The 24,968-nt window shown below is 38.1% G+C and overlaps 1 protein-coding gene across 2 annotated transcripts in view; it reads left to right on the forward strand.

Annotated features, from left to right (window-relative positions):
• The window catches only part of LOC150085302 (ATP-dependent DNA/RNA helicase DHX36-like), a 458,954-nt gene that overhangs the window by 25,553 nt on the left and 408,433 nt on the right, over nt 1–24,968 (forward strand). For both annotated transcript variants that reach the window (XR_016546967.1, XM_090373980.1), the window contains exon 4: nt 11,871–12,212. Coding sequence is in view for 1 of the 2 variants with exons in the window: in XM_090373980.1 (XP_090230106.1) it covers nt 11,871–12,212 (342 nt within the window). In the remaining variant the exon portion in view is untranslated. The remainder of the gene's footprint in view (nt 1–11,870; nt 12,213–24,968) is intronic.

Raw genomic sequence — 24,968 nt, forward strand, 5'->3', positions numbered from 1 at the left:
TTGTCTTTCTGTATTACTGCTCATGGCTGCTGATTTAAATCCTTTGTTTTCCCTTAATGCTTGTTCTACTTTTCTTGTGTTAAATCTTCTTATGTCCTCTCCGAGTCTCTTTCTAATGGCTTTGCATAACTCAGTATACTCAATTTTTTCCCTGTCAGTGTTTTTCTTGCTTTTCATTTGTCGTCTTTGGTTCATCATGACAAGTGTTTCTTGACTACCCTTACTAGTTTTAAATGGTTCCACATTTAAAACGTTTCTTGACAAGTGTTTCTTGACTACCCTTACTAGTTTTAAATGGTTCCACATTTTTTTTTTTTTTTTTTCGTTTTTAGGTGAGCTTTCTTCAGATCATCATATAGGCTAATCTCTCTATTATTATTATTTTTGTATAATATTTAACTTAACTGAATTCTGCGTTGGATATTAACTTCAATAAAATTAGTTAAAATCTCTCCATTTCAATCCTAATAGCTGACCTAGACCTAGTTGCTTGCAGTGGAACAACTGTCTTTCCCGCTGCTAAAATTAATTCTTTATTTTTATAATTGTTCTTACACTTAAACCTGCCAGTCCTATGGCACACATTCACTTGTTGTTGTTGACCGGAATTGATTCGCTTCAAAACATCTAATTTAATTTTCAAATTCAGTCTTTTTCTTACATTTGTGGTCTTCGTACTGCATCCAGACATGCTGCTTTTTCATTCTTATCCACCATTATTAACTCTTCGAATATGTAACTGTGTTGGTTGCATTAATTATGATACAGTGTTCGAGTAAACTGTCTGTTATGCACTCCTTAGGCATCGCACCTTTTCTAATGCATTTTGTGAAGAGTCTTGCCCATTTTTGTGCCATGTCTCTTCCTCCCAATTTCACAAAATGCCAAATCTATAGTAACTTCATCTTCCCCCTGGGCTTTCTGATTCTTCATTTTCTTCAACGCATGTTCTACCTCATCAGGAAGATATTGGGTATGTTCTATGTGTTACTAGTTTGCGATCCATCTTCCCCACTGCTGGTATCATTCCCTCGCTCCTTGTATAATTCTCTATAGTAGTCTTCTGCTATTTGAATTATGCCTTCTCTGCTGTTTATAAGTATACCATCGCTATTCTTCAGTTTCAGTATCATTTGTCTTTCTGTATTACTGCTCATGGCTGCTGATTTAAATCCTTTGTTTTCCCTTAATGCTTGTTCTACTTTTCTTGTGTTAAATCTTCTTATGTCCTCTCCGAGTCTCTTTCTAATGGCTTTGCATAACTCAGTATACTCAATTTTCTCCTTGTCAGTGTTTATCTTGCTCTTAATTTGTCGTCTTTGGTTCATCATGACAAATGTTTCTTGACTAATTTTTTCTTCTTTGGATTTCTTTTTCCCTATAGGTTTCTTGGGCTTATCACTTTCAGAACGTTGTAATATTCCTCGTTGATATCTTGTTCCTGAGCCGTCTGCAGAAACTCAAATTTGTTCTTAAGTTCCAGCGCATACTGTTTTTTCTCCTCTTCTGTTATCTCAAAGACCTTTATTATTTACTCATGTCAGTTTTTTCCTTTCTTTTCTTACAACTATATCAAGTGTGCATCTTACCATTCTGTGATCACTTCCAACATTTACCTTGTTCAGGACGGTAACATCATTCACGATCAATCTTCTGTTAGTGAGGGTGAAGTCAATTTCATTAGTTATAAGTTAATCCATTTGGGCTCTTGCATGACCACTTTCTGTTCACCCTTTTCTTGAAAAAAAGTGTTCATTACTGACAATCCTCGAGATTCTGCAAATTCCACAAGTCTTTCACCTCTTTCATTTCTTTCACCACGAAAGAATTCCAAATTTTTCCTATAGTTCCCCTTTCTGCACTGTTTTGTCTCTTTCCAACCTTAGCATTGAAGTCCTCCATGATGATAGTGTAGTGGGTTTTCTGCTCTAGTAGACTCTCGATTTCAGTGTACATTTCTTCAACCTTTTCATCATCATGGCTCGATGTTGGTGCATAAATCATTATAACCTTTAGCTTGTACCTCTTAGAAATCCTGAGTAGCCTTGACACTCTTGGAGATGTACCTTTTGAAATCCAAAATGTTGTTTTTTATATCTTTATGTACCAGAAAGCCAACTCCACCTTCACTCCTTTCACTGTTTCCATTGGTGTACATCAGATTTCCAGTTGATAAACTTTGAAGTGATTCATTTCTTTTTCTTGTTTCAGCCAAACCGATGATATTCCAATTCACATTTTCTAATTACTTTTCCAGCTTTAATATCCTGTCTTCACCAATGAGCGATCTTACGTTGTAACAGGATAAGTTCAGTTTCCGTGCATGTCGTACCCAGAGATTCTTAGTACCCTCTGCTTCCACTCTGATCCTCTCGCTGCTGTAAGAGGGGGAGTGAAAGCCGCTGGGGACTGAGAGCCATTTGTTTCGTTGTGCTGGAAGGTTTGGTCTTTTCCTCTTCACGCTAACCAGGCATCTTGAAGAGAACCACTCTACACGTTCGTTGCTACCTAAGTGACATAACAGAGCTTACCATCGAGAAGGGTGTGCATTAGTGGATTTTTATTAGGCAGGCCAACCGGACTTCTCCTAAATAGGAGAAGTCCGGCCTTCCCCTTCTGAGATAGAAAGATATTGGATCCATCAGTGTTTTAGACTGAGTGTCTGATAACACACAAAAAGCCTGTTCCCCTCTAAACCCCCAAACAATGTGTTATTGGGTTTACATTATGATATTTTTGCAATATCTCCATTTATTCCTATGGGATGCAAAATACGCTTCCTGATTTTTTTAAGTTTGTACTGGCTGGCAAAAACTTACATAAAGTTGAATTTCCGTAAGTCGAGGAGTTCCTGTATACAAGTTCAAACATAAACGATCAAAGTGGATTCCCTACTCACCGTGGTTGATTTGTCAATTGTCAATGAAATTTTTTACTGTTCGACATAATGATTTTAGTAACCAAATTTTATCTCATTTCATCACTAATGTGGTTCAAGATGTTAATGCAAGTGTTAGTTGAATGAAGGATACAACACATGTCAATCCCATTTAATTCTTGTAGGTCAATCTCTGATTCAAAATTATGAAAAGACTGATTTTCTTTGGTCATCTTATATGCGGCGAGAAAAATTTTTGCTGTTGTTAATTTTTCATTCGATAAACTCTTTAGACACAGATTTTCAAGGGGCTCTTTCTCAGCTTCCGCAAGCAGTTTTATAGCAGCTTTATGTTCTGTTGTTTCCTTGTGATCGAAAATTTTGTTTCTTAAAGACAGTAGCTGTTGCTGTTTGCTTTCGCCAAAATAGGTAACTTCATTATTTGTCCATTCCTTAGAAATCTTCTAGCCCATCTTTTCCACTCCAAGAGTTCCAATTTGTTTACATAATGCACAGCCAAGTCTCTTATTTTGATAATTTAGCCCATTATACTTCACACATAAGTCATTTTTTTATCAACAGTCCAGCAACTTGGCCAGTCATTTATGTCAGTCATCCCTTGCTGTTGGACACGGCGGATACTGTCAGGAACAAAAGCAGTGTTTGACACAGTTTCTGTAGTTAAGTCTTCACTCACATTTTCACTTGTTTTTAATTTCTTAACCGTGGAAGGTGAGAAGAAACTATTAATTCTTTTCTGTACTTTACGGTTCAAGATTTTTTTTTTTTTTTTAATACTAATTCACTCACAATCTCATTACCACACGGGCAAATAAATAAAACTGTTGCATCTGAATTGAAAATGCACAAATACAAAGTTGTGTTGAACAGACTTTTATATTGTAACAAAAGTTGCAGAAAAATTAGTGGTGAACCAATACTGGAAATGGCATTTCCAAAGGGGGAGGAGTCAAGAAAAAGGTATATGAGTTTCTTGAAATGGGTGGTACTTCTTAGATGAACAGAACACCTGCAAAAGTGAGATAATCCCCAATAAAATCTACAGTCAGACCTCTGGATAACTAAGTTCCTTGCAAAAATTTGTTAAACAAAAATTTCATTATAAAGAAATTTGACCTTTTCCCCAAAGAAAAATAATTCAACATTCAGAAATACAGTAAAAGATGGTAAATTAAATTTTCTAGCATTTCAAAACAATTTATTATTACATTACACAACAACAAATTAAGATACGATTTTTTTTTTCATACGACATGATGCACACAATATTAGTACACTTAAGAATTATTTTGCAAAATATTTGGTTATCTTTTGTCGTACACTATATTTACTTAAAATAATTAAATGCACATGGCATAATACTTTAAGAGTTTAGTATCTATATAATATCAGTGTTTAGATACACCATAGACACTCTTAAAAAAACTACAAAGTAGTTGTACAACAACTACTTTATCCTCATTTTACATTTTACAACAACTACTTTATCCTCATTCAACAACTACTTCATTATCCTCATTTTACTTTTCCTGTCATTGATATTATCATTAGTTCTTTGAACTAGTTCTTAAATTTGAATTTTTTTTTTTTTTTTGAAACTGTCCAAAATGTGGGAGTCATTGAGGTACTGTGATCATGGAAATAGAGATATGGAAAATTTACAGAAAAAACACACTTTTGCAAAACAACAGTTGATTATTTGTAAAGAAAACCACTCTCTCCTAATTCCCGAAGAGGGCGCTTACAGTAGAAGGTTGACCAGAGCCCATTGTCTGCATCAGGAATACCCCTTGACCAGCACGAGTTCTTGGTATGTGGGACAGGTGGTTGGATAGGATTTTCAAGTATCACTAAGTGTAGAATGGTAATCCCTTTAGCTCTCTTAATTTGTGCAGCAGCACTAATTGCCTGAAGGCCTGAAGTGCGGACAGTGCATACCGAGTCTCTCCTAATCCGTTCTTTATATGAAAATTTTCTTCGCTCAACCGAAACTATTTTAAGTTCGTTAAACAGAGGTCCGACTGAGTAATTTAAAATTCCAAAAATGGTTATAAAGTTTTATATAGAAAATATCTTAACAATAGACAATGAAAATCCAAATTTAGTTAAATAACTTTAAGCGTATGTATTTGAATAATGGGTAAACATGTGAAAAAAAAATTTACTGAATATTTCAAATTTTGAAATGTACCGTGTGCAAATGTCACACATCACTGTTAATAAAGGTGCTGGTATGCCATACAGTTGCTTACCGTCCCAAAAAAAACACCGCTGTTACTCATAAGTAGTACTTTACATTTATCAATATTAAACTTCAGTTGCCACCTCTCAGTCCATCTTCTCAACTTTTCCAGATCCTGTTGCAATAGCATACTATTGTTACTGTCATTAACAACCCTGCCAACCTTCATATCATCTGCAAACTTAGACATTAACCCTGATATACCTTCTTAAATATTATTGATAAATACAGAAAGCAATTATGGGCCCAACACCGAACCCTGGGAGACTCCACTAATAACATTAGTCCACGAAGAGCAGTGTCCGTTGATTACCACTCTCTCTCTCTGTCTTCTCCCACTCAACCATCCTTTTATCCATTGTAGCAACTTGCCCTTAATGCCATACTGCTCCAACTTGTACAGCAGTCTTGGATTTGTACGAAAAGCTTTTCTAAAATCCAAGTATATGATATAAATATTATTTTTTTTGCATCCAGTTCCTTTGTGACCACATCACAGTATCCAGTCAGATTTGTTAGACAACACTTTCCCTTAACAAACCAATGCTGCGTCTGAACTATAACTGCAGTCTTCTGTAGATGATCCTGCATTGCTTCTTTAACCAGTGACTCCATTATTTTTTCTGGAATAAAAGTTAAACTAACAGGTCTTTAATACTCGTGTCACCCTTTGATTCCCCTTTGTGAATTGGGGACACGTTTGCAGATCTCCAGTCCATGGGGACCTCCTCTGAGTCCAAGGAAGCTTTCATAATTTTGGCTAAGGGTTCGCTTATTTCCTTTGCTGCTTCCTTTAATATAACTGGATAGATCCCATCCACCCCAGGTGGCTTTCTTGTATTCAATTTCAACAATTTCTCCTTCACTTTGCTCTCTCAGTTATTACAAAATCATTTAACTCCCTGCCAGAGTTTATTATTATTATTACTAGCCATATAGTGCAAGAAAGCCTAAGGCTTATGCTGCACAAGAAAAATTTCTGAGTTACCCTGAGAAAGAGAGAGAGTCAGAAGTAGAAGGGAATCACCAAGAAAGAGAAGAATGATGATATCCAGCTCAGGACCCTGGGGTGCCAAGCAAGGGCTTTTGGCTTCACTTTCCTACAGACGTTCCTCATGTGGGAATGTAGATGCAAAATACTCATTCAGTTTTTTAGCTACCTCAACAGCTTCATCAACAATTGAACCGTTGATGGCAAGTGGACCAATCTTATTCATCCCCTTCCTTTTAGAGTTTACATAAGTAAAGAAGTCCTTACTGCTTTTTCTTTCCATCCTTTGCCAAATATTTCTCGTAATCTGCCTTTGCTTGCCTAATGTCCTTTGTGATTCGATTACAGACTATCTTAGCATTAGCATTAGTAGAGGCATTTGATGCAAGAAAGCAAGCTTATGCAGCATCAGCCAAAAAAATAAAAAATAAAAAAAATAAATAAAAAATAACCACTTCCACTTCACCCCTCTGTTCTTTTGAAATACCTGTCCAGCTGAGCCTTAAACTTATTTAGGCTATCAACTTGCACGACAAGGGATGGAAGTCTGTTCCACCAACCAACCACCCGCTGGCTAAAGGCAGCGGGTGGTTGGTTGGTGGAACACCCGCTGGCTAAAGGCAAATTTCCTCACGTCTATCCTACATCTGTCTTTCCTCAATTTGAATTTATGCCCTCTCAGGTGATTATTCTGAGCAAGAGGAAGAATCCCATCAGCATTGAGCATGCTCAAACCATTCAAGGCTTTATACACCTCAGTCAGATCACCTCGCTGGTGCCTAGTCTCCAGACACTGTAATTTGCAAAACTTAAGCCTTTCTTTGTAAGAGCACCCCCTTGTTCCATTCACTAATCTTGTTGCCCTTCTCTGTACTCGTTCCAGCATCTCTACATCCTTCTTGAAATGAGGCCTCCAGACCTGTATACAGTACTCTAGGTATGGCCTAACCATTGCCTTATACAAGGGAATAATCACCTCCTTATCCCTGCTAGAAAAATTCCTATATATAATTGACAATACACCATGAGCTACTCTTGCAGCGCGTCTGCACTGCTCAGAGAACTTCACAACCACCTGCCTGCACAACCACCCCCAGGTCCCTTTCATTCTCTACCACTGTCAGTGTAGTACCACAGAGTTGATACATTGCTCTGGGGTTGCTGTTTCCCATATGTAGTACTTTACATTTGTCAATATTAAACTTCATTTGCCACCTCTCAGCCCATCTGTTCAACCTTTTCAGATCCTGTTGCAGTAGCATAGTGTCAGTAGTGTCCTTGACAACCCTGCCAACCTTCGTATCATCTGCAAACTTGGACATTAAGCTTGATATACCATCATCAATATCATTTATAAATACAGAAAACAATAATGGACCCAATACTGAACCCAGAGGGAGTCCACTAATAACATTAGTCCACAATGAGCAGTGTCCATTGATTACCACTCTCTGTCTTCTCCCCCTCAACCACCCCATTATCCATAGTAGCAATTTGCCTCCAGTGCCACACTGCTCCAATTTGTGCAGCAGTCTTCCATGTGCAACAGTATCAAAAGCCTTTCTAAGATCCAAGTATATAATATCAAAGTTATTCCCTACATCCAGTTCTTTTGTGACTGCATCATAGTGTCCAATAAAATTGGTCAGTCAAGGCTTCCCCTTAACAAAACCATGCTGTGTCCGAGCTATAACTCAAATCTTGTGTAGATGATCCTGCAGTGCTTCTTTAACCAGTGCCTCCATTAATTTTCCGGGAACAGAAGTTAAACTAACAGGTCTATAATTACTTGTGTCACCCTTTGATCCTCCTTTGTGAATTGGGGTCACATTTGCACATCTCCAGTCCATGGGTACTTCCCCTGAGTCCAAGGAAACTCTCATAATTATGGCTAAGGGTTTGCTTACTTCCTTTGCTGCCTCCTTTAATATAACTGGATAGATCCCATCCACCCCAGGTGCCTTTCTTGTGTTTATCTTCAACAATCTCTCCTCCACTTTACCCTCAGTTATTACAAGATTCTGTAGCTTACTGCCAGAGTTGAATACACCTCTGGCATTCCCCTCGCTGAATAACTCCTCATGTGTGAATGTCGATGCAAAATATTCATTTAGTTTGTTAGCTTCCTGAGCAGGATCATCAACAGTATATCTACCATAGGCATCTATATGTTCTGATATGCATCCCATGCATTTTTCTTCTCTGCTACGAGTCTCATTAGTTCATCTGACATCTATTTAGGCCTAATAAACCTTGAACAGTATTTCTTAGTTGGTATGAAAAGCCTAGTAGCTTCCAAGATTAATTACTTGAATGCTTCCCATTTAGAATTTGCTGTTGGTGACATCATCAGTTGATCCCACTGTGTAGAATTTAAAAAATCTCTGAGATCAATGTAGTCACCTTTACGAAAGCAAAAATCTTTCCCTTTGTCCCTGATGCTAGTTACATCTTTGAGTAAATTCCACATCAGTATATTGTGATCACTGCCACGTAGCGATTGTTTTACTGCAGGTTCTTAATGCATTCATCACTGCTGATAATCAGATCAAGAGTATTACTCCCTCTGGTTGCCTCTCGAACATGCTGCTGTACAAAATATCCAATAAATGCACAAAAGTCTTGCTATGTGTAATTGACCAACCAACAAGTTCCAGTCTATATCTGGGAAGTTAAACTTCCCATTATAAGGTAGTATGATTTACTGGCCCACTCTATTTCTTTGTACTGTTGTTTGTTGTGCTCATCAGAGTCATTAGACCTATAACACACTCCTACTTTCAACTTAGTTTTTGCAGTGCTTATGTCACTACAAACTGAATCAGCACTGCACTGTCCACCTATGTCAACTGGATGCACTTCCTTAGATTTTATCTGTTTCTAACTAACAGCATGGCCCCTCCTCCTAGTCTATCCTTTCTGTACATATTGTATTCCCCAAATTCCAATTCTGCATTCCTTATCTCTGTGTGACACCATGGCTCTGATATCCAAACGTCAGCCTTTGATGTCTTCAAAGACTATTTCATGTGATATTTAGATATTTGATGCCATGCTTGCTTTTTTTGGGCATTCTTAATATTTTTGCTATGGAGAAATAGCAGTCATCAATGCAGTTGTGTAGTTGTCAGTTAGCTCAATTTCTCGGGTTTGTGGTGTAGATAATACAGTACATGTGTGAAGCCTAAGTTTTGGGCTTCCTACACTTTGTGTTACTATCTATTACTCTTTGTAGCTTTTCATAGAAAATCTCCTCTTCAGTTTCTGCATCGTTTATTGGTGCATATACATTTGCAGTTGTCATGTTTCCGTATCTAGTTTTAAATCTGGCATAGATTTTTATTTCAGATACTGTATTCCGTTCTTCCATAGCATTTTATTTTATTAGTACATAGCATGAATAAGCACTTTAACCTGTATAGAGTGTAATCTGTGTAATTTCTTAAACGATTGAAAATTATTCTCAGACATTTCATAATACTCCTGTGAATTAAACGATGCCCTTATTATGCAATCAGTCTCATATACCAAGACTTGCTTTGTGAAGCTGATGGTGTAATAAGGGCTGGGATCTCTATGTGAAGCTGATAGTATAACAAGGACAGCATTTCAGACCTTCACTGAAGCAGTGATGTAGAAGGTACCAAGAAACATCTGAAAATAATCTGTAATCTTTAAAGAAAGTAAAGACAGCTTACACTCTTTGCAGGTTAGAGTTCTTATTTTTGTATCAATTTCCATTTCTTGACTTACTTGTGCACCATGTCTCTACATCAACGTCTGAAATCCTTACTATGTTCATTGCTTTCATATATGTTTCCAAAATAAAGTAATTTGCCATATATCAATCTGATTTTGTCATTTCCATTTCAATTGATTTCACTAATTCCCAGGACATGTATTTTATATTTTTTCTTATCTCTTGCAATAAGTGCTGCTTTACCCATCTCATATATAGTTTGAACATTCTAGCATCCTATTCTAGTCTTTGATTTTGGAGAGAAGATATTCCTTGTCTAGTTCATCCTCATCCCAGCTTTCCCTAAAGGGCTTTTGCAAAGATGAATCATATCTATGATATAAACCTGCAATTTTGGTTTCTCTAGCAGTAATGATTTTATCGTGATATGGTTGTTAACCACATACACAACCCTTCTCCTTTGGCATCCAGGCTCAGCACTGGCATGGGTGAATTTTAAGTCTCTTTTAGTTTACATAACCTGTTTTTTCTATAGTCCAACTGTTTAGACCTGGTGGACATAGTGTGTAATAAGGCAAAAGAAGACTATTTTCAGAGAAAGCAAAATTAAACATAATTCAAATCAGCATGTTATACAATATTAACATAAATCAACAAATGAAAGTACAAAAATTATTTATCTTAAAGTAATATTATTTAAAGCTTATTATCTATAATAACTAGAAGAGGCAGCCACTAGTATCTTTTTTCAAAGTAAACTTCAATTTTTTATTAACTATGCATTAAATAAACTCAGTTTAGAACAAATGATTGCTGAAGTAATAACTCAAAAGTTATCTTGAAAATTGTAACAGGTCTGTAATTACTTGTGTCACTCTTTGATCCCCCTTTGTGAATTGAAGATACATTTGCACATCTCTAGCCTGTGAGGAACACCCCCTGAGTCCAAAGTGTTCTCATAATTATGGCTAAGTTTGATTACTTTCTTTGCTGCCTCCTTTAATATAACTGGATAGATCCCCTCCACCCCAAGTGCCATTCTTATTTTTAATTTCAACAATTTCTCCTCCACTTTGCTCTCAGTTATTAGAAAATCATTAAGCACCCTGTTACAGTAGATAAACTTCTGGCATTCTCCTTCCTTAATAACTCCTCATGTGTGAATGTAGATGCAAAATACTCATTCATATTGTCAGCTATATGGGCAGGATCATCAGCACTCCAACCATCGATATCAAGTGGACCAATCTGATTCATCCCCCATCCTTCTAGAGTTTATATAACTAAAGAAGTTCTTGCTGTTTTTCTTAGCATCCTTTGCCAAAGATTTCTCATAATCTGCCTTCGCTTGCCCAACCTCCTTTGTGACTTGATTACAGACTAACTTATCTGCTGTAGACTTCTGTTTCACCTTATAATTTATATGCATTCCATGCATTTTTTTCCTCTGGCCTTTAAGTTACAGGTGATTACAATTAAAACTGTGTTGAAAGGTGGTGGTAACTGTTGAGATATTTAGAAGAGCACATATGGATAGCATGATTGTATGAACTCACGAGCCTTCTACACTATTAGAAGCAGGGTTCCTGAAGAATGTAAAAGCCAAAATTTTGGAGACTAAAAATTTTACATTTGTCAATGTTAAAACTTCAGTTGCCACCTCTCAGCCCATCTGCTCAACTTTTCTAGATCCTGTTGCAGCAGTATACTGTCATTAATGTCATTAACAATCCTGCCAACCTTTATTGGCAAGATTGTTAATGACAGTACGCTGTTATATTTAGTTATTTTTATTATAGTTATTTACTATTATAAAACTTTCCTAGAGAAGTTGGTACTTCTCTGAGAAAGTTTTATGGAGAAGTGGTTTCATAATTAGTAGATTGAGAGTACATTCTTCATACTTATCCTTACACTCATTTATTATTTTTATAATTAGAAAGCAAAGATAAAAGTACAGAAATATTTGTGTTTGATTTTAAAATTACTAAGTTAAATTTGTTTTAAGAATAATTTCCTTTTGATGTGTTTATTTTAGCTAGTTATGGATGATAATAAGGAGCAAGACATCTACAGGCTTCTTTGCAGAATAAGAAATGGTTCACTAGATTCTTTTGCAAATTCAAATAATTCAGAAATGAAATATGAACAACCAGCAATAGCCAGTACCAGTTTTTCAGAAGAATACCAGAATCATTTATATGAAAGTCTTCTGTTGGAGAATGGTTATGTAGGCTGTGATGCTGAAGAGCTTGATCTTAAGCAAGTACCTGAACTAGATGAGCAGCTACAAATGGAACAGAAAACAAAAATGAAGGATAAAAAATATAAAAAAATGCTTGAATTCAGAAAACAGTTACCTGTATTTGCTATGCAAAAGGTTAGTGATAATTTTGTAGAGCTAAATGTGGCTATTTATATAATGTAAACATTTTAGGTTTAATTACTGATTAACTTGAACAAAACTTTCTTACTTGGCTTTTATCTGTTTTATTCCCTCGGTGATTTTGTTATGTATATGCTCATAATATTTGGATAAATTAATGTCTCATGGTAATCTGTAACCATCCCTTTTTATTCTTTTGCTTCGTGTTTTTTTTTTTTTTTTTCTCTCTCCCATTTAAACTCTTAATCTCTCTGATCATCCATTTGGGCATCTTTCTTTTGTGAAACTTCTCCAGCTGGAACAATTGCATTTGTAGCCATCATCATAAATCCCGTGAATACTTCCCATGGTGAACTCTTATCCAATAGCGTATAGGTCTGTCTCCAGTTAATCTAGTCCAAGAAATACCTCAATCCACTGTAGTCCCTCTCTCTTGATATTGAAATCCTCTCCTTTTCTTTTGACCACAGAAATCTCTTTCAACGCTACCTATTTTATGATATTATGCTTACTACCTGCTATTGTTTCCTGTGCTGTTCAAATTTTGGAAGCAGTTTGGATCCTTGGCGAGAACCAAGTTGAGAATATTAGAGCCTCGTGTATTTTCTCTGACATGTTGAAATAAATAACAATCATATTTAACAGTCTGTTTCGCCATGGTGTGTTATTGCCCATGCAGCGTAGCACACGCTTCTTGATTAGACCGGAGTTCGAGCCCGTCACCACCAAATACGGAGGATGCGGAAAGGTCAGGGAATGACTACCGCATATCCCGGAGCAATATGGTCTTAGTTGCTAATGCTCCTAAAAACCAAATAACAACAATAACATTGCCCATGCATGATTTTCAGGTTGGAGTTGCTCATAATGAAGCAGTCACATTTGATTGGCCATTCAGGTTGTCTGTAGAGATTTTTGTCATACTTCTCAGAATTGCATTACCATTAGTAGAGGCATATGATGCAAGAAAGCAAACTTATGCAGTATCAGCCAAAAAAAAAAACGTTTGGTCTAATTCTCAGAATTACTGTTCTGAACACCCTATACTCACCATAATGAAATCCTTCATTCCATATCTCTGGATGGCACCACATATCTGTTAGCCCTATTAAATCAACTTTGGTTAACCTAATCAAAAGTTAAAATTCATTTAATTTATTTACAATACTCCTGGATATATACAAATGAAATTTTATATCTTTTGAATTTTTACAACCTTGATGTATCCATTATAATTGCCTAAGCATGTTTTCCCTGGTGTTATGTGAGTGCTGATAGTTTTTGCACTCTTTCAGTTTTATTTTTGTGTGTGTTTAAGGTACTTACGTGCCTGACATAGGGAGAGTGAAAATGTGATTTTGATTTGTGTCACTAACTTGTGTCATTCCCATCCTCCCTCCCCCAAATAAAAGTTTTCCTGAATCCATATGACATTCTTAATAACACTAACAAAAACCCTTGCACTTTTCATTTTAAATCAATTTAATCTCCACAAAACAAATTTCTTCTATTGACTAGGTGAGGCCATTTGAAAAATTTCCCCACCATAAGCTTTGCACAGGCCCTCAAATATAGAGTTAATCTACAGGATTTCATCATATATTCCCTCACATCATGTCTGGGCAGATTTGCAGAAACAAAAATATTTTGTCCGTTCTTTAAAAATTTTTCATCATGACTTTATATTTCTTGACAAAGTAATTTTATTACACTGTGTAGAAAGGGTAGATATTAGCATTTAGCATTAGCATTAGTAGAGGCATATGATGCAAGAAAGCAAGCTTATGCAGCATCAGCCAAAAAAAAAAAAAAAAAAAAACTTCCACTTCACCCCTCCGTTTAGACTATCAACTTCCACAACAAGGGATGGAAGTCTGTTCCACCAACCAAGTACCCGCTGGCTAAAGGCAAATTTCCACACATCTATCCTACATCTGTCTTTCCTCAATTTGAATTTATGTCCTCTCAGGTGATTATTCTGAGCAAGAGGAAGAATCTCATCGGCATTGAGCATGCTCAAACCATTCAAGGCTTTATACACCTCTATCAGATCACCTCGCTGGTGCCTAGTCTCCAGACACTGCAATTTGCAAAACTTAAGCCTTTTTTCGTAAGAGCACCCCTTTGTTCCATTCACTAATCTTGTTGCCCTTCTCCGTACTCGTTCCAGCAGCTCTACATCCTTCTTGAAATGAGACCTCCAGACCTGCATACAGTACTCAAGGTGTGGTCTGACCATTGCCTTATACATAATCACCTCCTTATCCCTGCTAGAAAAATTCCTGTATATCATTGACAAGACACCATGAGCTACTTTTGTAGCTCATCTGCACTGCTCAGAGAACTTCATATCTGCCTGCACAATTACTCCCAGGTCCTTTTCATTCTCTACCACTGTCAGTGTAGTACCACAGAGTTGATACGTTGCTCTGGGGTTGCTGTTTCCCATATGTAGTACTTAACATTTGTCAATGTTAAACTTCATTTGCAACCTCTCAGCCCATCTACTCAACCTTTCCAGATCCTGTTGCAGCAGCATAGCATCAGTAGTGTCCTTAACATGCCAACCTTTGTATCGTCGGCAAACTTGGACATTAAGCTTGATATACCATCATCAATATCATTTATAAATACAGAAAACAATAATGGACCCAACACTGAACCCTGAGGGACTCCACTAATAACATTAGTCCACGATGAGCAGTGCCCATTGATTACCACTCTCTGTCTTCTCCCCCTCAACCACCCCTTTATCCATAGCAGCAATTTGCCTCCAATGTCACACTGCTCCAATTTGTGCAGCAGTCTTCCATGTGTAACAGTATCAAAAGCCTTTCTAAAGTGATTACCACTCTCTGTCTTCTCCCCCTCAACCACCCCTTTATTCATAGCAACAATTTGCCTCCAATGCCACACTGCTCCAATTTGTGCAGCAGTCTTCCATGTGCAACAGTATCAAAAGCCTTTCTAAGATCCAAATATATAATATCAAAGTTATTCCATGCATCCAGTTATTTTGTGACTGCATCATAGTATCCAATCAAATTGGTCAGGCAAGACTTTCCCTTAACAAAACCATGCTGTGTCCGAGCTATAACTGAAGTCTTGTCTAAATGATCCTGCAGTGCTTCTTTAACCAGTGCCTCCATTAATTTTCCTGGAACAGAAGTTAAACTCACAGGTCTACAATTACTTGTGTCAGCCTTTGATCATCCTTTGTGAATTGGGGTCATATTTGCACATATCCAGTCTATGGGTACCTCCCCTTAGTCCAAGGAAGCTCTCATAATTATGGCTAAGGGTTTTCTTACTTCCTTTTGCTGCCTTCTTTAATATAACTGGATTGATCCCATCCACCCCAGGTGCCTTTCTTGTGTTTATCTTCAACAATTTCTCCTCCACTTTACTCTCAGTTATTACAAGATTCTCTAGCTTACTGCCAGAGTTGAATACACCTCTGGCATTCCCCTCGCTGAATACACCTCTGGCATTCCCCTCGCTGAATACACCTCTGGCATTCCCCCTCGCTGAATAACTCCTCATGTGTGAATGTCGATGCAAAATATTCATTTAGTTTGTTAACTACCTGAGCAGGATCATCAACAGTTGAACCATTGATATCAAGTGGACCAATCTGATTCATCCCCTTCCTTCTAGAGTTTACATAAGTAAAGAACTCTTTGCTGTTTTTCTTTGCATCCTTTGCCAAAGATTTCTCATAATCTGCCTTCACCTGCCTAACCTCCTTTGTAATTTGGTTACAGATCAACTTGTATCTATCATAGGCTTCTGTGTCATGTGTTAATTTATATGTATCCCATGCATTTTTCTTCTCTGCCATATGTCTCATTAGTTCATCTGACATCCATTTAGGCCTAAACTTTGAACTATATGACAGGGATCATGGACATTATGCTTATGGTTAAGAAGCATAGATTCTAAAACAGCAGAACCAGTTGACACACGCTGCCAGTGTAATAGTGAGTCATTATGGTGTGACATAAGCATTAGGAAAAAAAAATTGAGTAGTAATATAATGAACAGCTATAGAGACAAATCAAGTGGGTCAGCAAATCAGAATGTCTTATCATGAGGAAGATTTTAACTTTCAAGATATCGCTTGGAACTCGTGAATTGGTAGCTCATTTAGTAGCAGAATTTCTGGATTTCTAGATGACAACTTTCTATCCCAACCTATTAGAGAGGCAACAAGAAAAAGCATATCCTTGATCTGGTTAGCAGAGATTCATCATGTGAAATCTTCAAGTTAAGATATTGCTGAGTAGAGCAGTGATTGTAGTGTATTGGTATGACATTTATTGAAAGAGATGACTAATGTCAAGGGTAAATGGGAAAGAATTTTGTTTTTACAAAGGTAAGTGAATGGGTATCCTTTAAACTCTTTTCAGTTAGATGAAAAATACTACTGCCAAATGGAGTGTTTACGGAGGTTTGATAAACTAAGAAGTATTGCTCAAGGTTTAAACCAAAATGGATGTCAGTTGAACTGATGAATTTAGTAGCAGGATTCTTTTAAATTTTTTAAATACACGGGATTCTTTTAAATTTTTAGGGAGACATAGAATCTTACAGTAAGTAGGTTATGTTTGTTATTTTGGTTTTTAGGAGCATTAGCAACTAAGGCCATATTGCTCCGGGATATGCGGCGGTCATTCCCTGACCTTTCCGCATCCTCCGTATTTGGTGGTGACGGGCTTGAACCTGGGTCTAATCAAGAAGCGTGTGCTACGCACTGCTGCTCCTTCCCACCTGGCTACGGAGGCGCCTCTTACAGTAAGTAGGCTGTAATATACTGTAATCTAGTTATACAGGGGAGTTAGGCATGCTAATGCAGATTATGAGAAGTATTTGGCTAAGAACACAAGAGTAGCAGGAATTCATGGAAAAAAGAAAAGAAAAAATTGAAAGAGAAAAAAAAGTACTTTATATTAACACTAGAAGGAATGGGATGAATCACATTGGTCTACTGGATATGAGTGGCATAATTATTGATGATCCTTTATAGGTTGCTGATAAACCGAACACACATTTTGCAATACATTCACGTGTGAAGAAATGTTTAGAGATGGTGATAGCATGTTTGTTTAATACTGATTAGGTATTAAATGAATTATGATAATAGAAAGGAAACTTAATTTGAAAAGATATTATTGGAGATAGAAGTGAACCAGGCAGCTGAGAGTCTAAAACACGATGGAACTGATATTCAGGTGACATTCAAGTCAAGTAGATCCAATTTCGGTAAAGTCCGGATGGTCTGTGACAGCCAAATCCTCTGTTTGCACCTTCACGATGGTGGAACTGTTAGTAATCCTGGGTATAACCTCCATGCACAAGCACACTGGGTGACCACCCAGGTATGAACCAACGTTAAGCACAGGTCAAGGTGTGGTGCCCATGCCACATGGAAGAATGCTGCCCCTCTGTGTTACCAGAAAAGAATGTGGTTGCAATACTACTGGTTGATGACTCTCATCAACAGGTGCAATACCACCACTTTGCTTATTGGAGACTCGAACTCGTGGAACACACGTTTAGTCTCCAGAGCAAAATTGCAGTCTTTTGAGCTTATGATGGACATCATAGTGAGATCCACTCTTTCTTACATTTCAATACCACTGCGAACAGTAAAACGGTGTTCGCAGGCCGGCCACTAGTTAGTACACTGGACTGAACCTATTGGTAACTCTTTAGGAGGCTTCCAGATCAGCTAGTGTATAATCTTGCTACCTCTACTCAGCCAGATAGTGACTGGAGGGAGTCTGAGTAGTGTGTATGCAGGGGGACATTGTTGAGGCTACGTTATGTCAAGGATCTGGGTATATTCTTACCATGTGTATGCCATATCCAAAAATTTCATTGCTTCATACAGAATGTCCCCCCCCCACTTTTTCTTACTATTCGATACACCATGAATTGTTAAACTAATAGAGTAAGCTTATCTGTGAAAAGATCTAAACCTCCCAAACACTTCCTACTTTTTCACAGATATACGTGGTCTCAATTCTAATCTCAACGATGTCCATTTCCACTTGCAGTATACCACACGACATATACTTTTTCTGGCAGAATCTCAGTTATCAGTTGATTCAACTACTGCTTAACTCAGTTGCCTAAATTATTTGCTGTATGATTCCTTTCGCCTCAAAGGTGGTACTTGTGCATATGTCTGTTCCAATATTCCCTGTCAGAGACTTGGTAATTTGAATCTCCTCTTTTTGATCTTTTCTGGCTTAAAATCTCTCTACCTAATTGTGACAAATTCATCTTTTGTCTCTACCATTCTGCCAACTCCACTAATCACTTGGAGCTCTTTGACTTTTTCTCTTTTCAACTTGACTTTTTCTCTTTTCAACTTTCCTAGCAGTGAGGTAATTTTCCATGGTGATTTTAATGTTCACAACTCCAGCTGGCTTCCGTTTTCTAGTCACACCAACCCAGCTGGTCGAGATGCTGAGGCTTTTGCAATTTCTAATGACCTTGCACAGATTGTTCATTTACCTATAAGAATACCAGACAATCCCAACCATACAGCCATACAGCCTTGATCTTTTTCTCACAAACAACCCTTCTAAGTACACGGTCGAAGTGAGTGGTCCTTTAGATACCTCAGGTCACAACTTGGTGATTGTCTCTTTTCCAATGGAGCCTTTATCTCATGGCTATTTCCAACCTAGTGTTATTTGGCATTACAAGAATGCAAAATGGGATGACTTGTGAGATTTCTTCTTTTCCTTGGTCAGATTACTGTTTCAAAACTTCTGATGTCAACGTTTGCTCCTATCGTGTCAGCGAAACTATACTTGTAGGAATGGAATCCTTTATCTCACATTCCACTTTAAAATCTCATCCTTTATCTAAACCTTGGTTTTCCAATAAATGTGCAAAGGCTGTTCAAGAGAAGAATGTTGCATATCGTAATTGGCTTGTTTCTAATTCTTCAGTTTCATTTTCTGCCTACACAAAAGCTCGCAACAATTGTAAAGCAGTTATTAATCAGTCCAAACTAGAGTTTGAACAGGCTAAGAGTAGAAACTTGCTTCTTGCCCTAATGGTAGCAGAGCATTCTGGTCTCTTGCCAAAGCTATTGGCCGCAACTTTTGCCCATCTCTGCTCCCAACTCTATCCAAACCACATGGTTCTGTTTCACTTCAGCCAAGGATAAAGCTGACCTGCTAGCATCCCATTTTTCTTCAAACTCATGTATTAATGATCTTGGAAAAACACCTCCCACCATTCCCAATACGCTCCGTTCAATGCCTCCTGTGGTCTTCCGTCAAATGATGTCAGAAGGATTTTGACAAATCTTGATGCTAAGAAAGCTCCAGGTCCTGATGGTATTTCTCCACTTGTTCTGAAAACCTGTGCTCCTGAACTTACTCCTGTTCTTTGCCGCCTTTTTTCACTTTCTTATTCCAAAGATTTTTTTTCCTTCTGCTTGGAAATTTGCTCATATCCTATCTAGCCAGTTCCTAAAAAGGGTGACAAGTCCTTCCCATTCCAATTATCGTTCCATTTACTTTTTCTAAAGTAATGGAGAAATCAATTAACTGCCAACTATTAGACTACCTAGAAACCTTCTGTCTGATCCACGATCGCCAGTATGGATTCCGTCAGTGTTGATCCACTGGTGGTATTCTGGCTTATGTTACCCATTTATGGACTAATTCAATGGAAAGGTTCGGTGAAATACAAGTAGTTGCTCTTGACATCTCATTTCTTTCGATCTTGTCTGGCATAAAGGTCTTCTAAACAAGGTTCCATCTTATGGTTTGTGAACTGTTTTTTGTAATTGGTTATCCAGTTTTCTCTCTGATCGCTCACTGAGGGTGATGGTAGATGGCTCTCTGTCTTCTAACTTCTCCACTAATGCTGGTGTTCCCCCAAGGTTCAGTTCTTTCCCCCACTCTTTTCCTCTTGTATATTAAGGACCTTCTTCCATTGACTGGAAATCCTATCCATAGTTTTGCCGATGATAGCACATTGGCACCCCCGTAGCCATGTGGGCAGGAGCAGCAGTGCGTAGCACACGCTTCTTGATTAGACTGGGGTTCGAGCTCGTCACCACCAAATACGGAGGATGCGGAAAGGTCATCAGGAAAGGGAATGACTACCGCATATTCCCGGAGCAATATGGCCTTAGTTGCTAATGCTCCTAAAAACCAAATAACAATGATAGCACATTTTTTTGCACTTTCCTATTTTGAAAAACCTTGCCTGCTCAATCAGCTTCAACTTCTCGAATATCCGCTACCAATTCTTTAAATGCTGATCTCCAGGTGATTCTGCTGTGGGGCAAACAACAACTTAGTTGATTTCAATCCTTCTAAAACTCAGTCTTTTCTTATATACTTGTTAACAGGAGAGACTGCTTCTACAGGGATGGGATACACTTAAATAGAAAGGGTGCAAAAATATTTGCTGAAGCTATCGAGGCAGTGTTAGGTTGGTCGGAAAACTGCTAGCTTGGGGGGATACAAAGACTAATAGATTAACAGTAGCCACTGGCAGAGGTGAAAGTGATTCTTGCACTGCTTCTATTGGAATGAGCAGCAGACTTGAAAACAAGATGCAGGATAATTCAGAGACTGCTGGGAGTCATTGCGGTACAAGTAAACACATGGGTTGTGTTAGGGTAGCTAAGAATAGGAACAGGTGCATGCATACTTGCGGTACACCAATGCTAGGAGTTGGGTAAATAAATTTGATGAATTTGAGGTATTCCTCAAAACATCAAAGGTAGATATTGTTGGGATATCAGAGATATGGTGTCACACAGATACAATGAATGCAGAACTGGAATTTGGGGAGTACAATTTGTACAGAAAGGATATAAAGGGAGGAGGGGGTTATGCTATTAGTTAAGAAACACAAAAAATCCAATGAAGTGAGGCCAGTCGACATCTCTGGACAGTTCAGTGTCGAGTCAGTTTGATGTGACATAAGCATTGGGAGATCAAAATTGAGAGTAGGAGTGTGCTATAGGCCTAATGACTCCGATGAGTATAATAAGAAACTGTACAGGAAAATAGAGTGGGCCAGTAAATCAGAGTCTTGTAATGGGAGATTTTAATTTCCCAGATATTGAATGGAATTTGTGGGTTGGTCACTCACACACTAGCAAGGCTTTTGTGGATTTATTGGATGATTGTTTTCTACATCAGCATATTCAGGAGGCAACTAGAGGGAGTAATACTCTTGATCTGATTATCAGTAATGATTCTTCACGCTTTAAGAATCTGCAGATAAAGGAACCACTAGGTGGCAGTGATCACAGTGTGCTGAAGTGGGAGTTACTCAAAGAGGTAACTACCATCAGGAGTAAAGGGAAGGGTTATTGCTTTCGTAAAGGCGACTACGATGGTCGAGAGACTGTATTTAAATTCTATACAGAGGGACCAACTGATGATGTTACCAACAGCAAATTCAAAATGGGAAGCATTCATGGAACTTATCTTAGAAGCTACTAGGCTTTACATACCAACAAAGAAATATTGTTCAAGGTTTAGGCCTAAGTGGATGTCAGATGAACTAATGAGACATATGGCAGAGAAGAAAAATGCAAGGGATACATATAAATTAACATGTGACACAGAAGCCTATGATAGATATAAGCTGGTCTGTAACCAAGTTACAAAGGAGGTTAGGGAGGCAAAGGCAGATTATGAGAAATCTTTGGCAAAGGATCCAAAGAAAAACAGCAGAGTCCTTTACTTATGTAAACTCTAGAAGGAAGGAGATGAATCAGATTGGTCCACTTGATATCGATGGTTCAACTGTTGATGATCCTGCTCAGGTAGCTAACAAACTAAATGAATATTTTGCATCGACATTCACACATGAGGAGTTATTCAGCGAGGGGAACGCCAGAGGTATATCCAACTCTGGCAGTAAGCGAGATAATCTTGTAATAACTGAGAGTAAAGTGGAGGAGAAATTGTTGAAGATAAACAAAAGGAAGGCACCAGGGGTTGATGGGATCTATCCAGTTATGTTGAAGGAGGCAGCAAAGAAAGTAAGCAAACCCTTAGCCATAATTATGAGAGTTTCCTTGAACTCAGGGTAGGTACCCATAGACTGGAGATGTGCAAATGTGACCCCAATTCACAAAGGAGGATCAAAGGCTGACACAAGTAAATATAGACCTGTGAGTTTAACTTCTGTTCCACGAAAATTAATGGAGTCATTAGATAAAGATGCACTGCAGGATCTAGACAAGACTTCAGTTATAGCTCGGACACAGCATGGTTTTGTTAAGGGAAAGTCTTGCCTGACCAATTTGATTGGATACTATGATGCAGTCACAAAAGAACTGGATGCAAGGAATAACTTTGATATTATATATTTGAATCTTAGAAAGGTTTTTGATACTGTTGCACATGGAAGACTGCTGCACAAATTGGAGCAGTGTGGCATTGGAGGCAAATTGCTGCTATAGATAAAGGGATGGTTGAGGGGGAGAAGACAGAGAGTAGTAATCAATGCTCATTCTGGACTAATGTTATTAGTGGAGTCCTTCAGGGTTCGGTGTTGGAGCCATTATTGTTTTCTGTATTTATAAATAATATTGAAGATGGTATATCAAGCTTAATATCCAAGTTTGCAGACGATACAAAGGTTGGCAGGGTTGTTAAGGACACTACTGATACTATGCTGCTGCAACAAGATCTGGAAAGGTTGAGCAGATGGGTTGAGAGGTGGCAAATGAAGTTTAATATTGATAAACGTAAAGTACTACATATGGGAAACAGCAACCCCAGAGCAACGTATCAACTCTGTGGTACTACACTGACTGTGGTAGAGAATGAAAAGGACCTGGGGGTAATTGTGCAGGCAGATATGAAGTTCTCTGAGCAGTGCAGACGGGCTGCAAGAGTAGCTCATGGTGTCTTGTCAATGATATACAGGAATTTTTCTATCAGGGATAAGGAGGTGATTATGTATAAGGCAATGGTCAGACCACACCTTGAGTACTGTATACAGGTCTGGAGGCCTCATTTCAAGAAGGATGTAGAGCTGCTGGAACGAGTACAGAGAAGGGCAGTAAGATTAATGAATGGAACAAGGGGTTGCTCTTATGAAGAAAGGCTTAAGTTTTGCAAATTACAGTGTCTGGAGACTAGGCACCGGCGAGGTGATAAATCTGGAGACTAGGCACCGGCGAGGTGATAAAGTCTTGAATGGTTTGAGAATGCTCAATGCCGATGGGATTCTTCCTCTTGCTCAGAATAATCACCTGAAAGGGCATAAATTCAGATCGAAGAAAGACAGATCTAGGATAGATGTGTGGAAATTTGCCTTTAGCCAGCGGGTATTTGGTTGGTGGAACAGACTTCCATCCTTTGTGAAGTTGATAGCCTAAATAAATTTAAGGCTCAGCTGGACAGGTATTTCGAACGAACGGAGGGGTGAAATGGAAGTGGTTCCCTCCCCCATCTGATTCTGCATAAGCTTGCTTTCTTGCATCATATGCCTATGCTAATGCTAATCTCACAAAAAGGATTCTTCTGCTCCTATGCTTATCTTTGGTGACATTCCAATTTCTAGGCAAAATGATATATCTCTTTTGGCGATTACCCTGACTTCTAATCTCTCTTGGCACAAGCACATTACAAATATTGCTTCCTCTGCATCTAAAAAACTTGGTTTTCTCTTTCGCTCTCGGCGTTACTTTTCTTCCGAACAGCTGCTCACTCTGTATAAATCACAAATCCGCCCTACCATGGAATATTGTTCCCACATCTGGGTTGGTGTCCCTAAAACCTCTCTCAGGCTTCTAGATTCCATTCAGAAGAGGGCAGTTAGGTTAATTAATGACTCCTCTCTAACAGAGTCTCTCCACTCTCTGTTTCATAGAAGTACTGTTTCTGCTGCATGCCTTTTCTACAGATACTTCCGTGGGCAGTGTTCTTTTGAATTGGCTTCTATAATTTCCACTCTCTCTCTCTCTTTCAAAACAGTCCGAACACGTGCTGCCTCCAGCCAACATCCATTTACCGTCAAACTTCAAACTCACAGAACGAACTTTTCATCTTCCTCATTTATTCAAATGCCATTTTCTGGAACAACCTTCCTTCACATGTATTTCTTTACAATTACAAAGTCTACAGAAGTTCAAGTCTAATGTCAACAAATATCTTCTTTCATCTTCACAACCACAACTGAAGGAAGGTACTAAGTACTGTAGGTTCTTATACATCTCGTGTTTGGGGTTTTCATAAAAAATATATATATATATATATATATTCCCCCCCTCATCACTTAGCAGACTGTGAACCTTGGAATCACAGATGATCTGGTTTTAAAATGAATAATTAAAAGCCCTTTGTCTAACTAGCTTTTGTTAGCTGAAGTGAATGGGGCTGCCTTTTTTTATTGATCTGAGGGCTTTGAATTCATTGAGATTGTTTTCTGTACATCTGCATGAATTTGGTCTTCCTGATATGCTGTAAGATGTTGAAGGTAAGAGCTTCTTATTTGCAGTTAGGTGCCCAAGTTAGACAATGAATTGAATTTGTGTGTGAATGAGTTGAGTTTTTTATGTGTGAATTGTATCTCTTTTGTCAGCATGTACACCTTGACAATAAAGAGCTGCCTGCCACTTGGCAGTAAGTGGCAAGCAAGTACTTGGTTGTGGATCAGTTTCCTATAGCTCCCCTGGTTGGAGCAATTGGCGTAGCCGGGATATTTTTGTTAGGAGGTACATTCACAAAAAAAAGGCGCCAATTG

The sequence above is a fragment of the Mastigoproctus giganteus genome, chromosome 5, assembly GCF_048544385.1.
Source record: "Mastigoproctus giganteus isolate SK-2022 chromosome 5, ASM4854438v1, whole genome shotgun sequence".
Classification (NCBI taxonomy): domain Eukaryota; kingdom Metazoa; phylum Arthropoda; class Arachnida; order Uropygi; family Thelyphonidae; genus Mastigoproctus; species Mastigoproctus giganteus.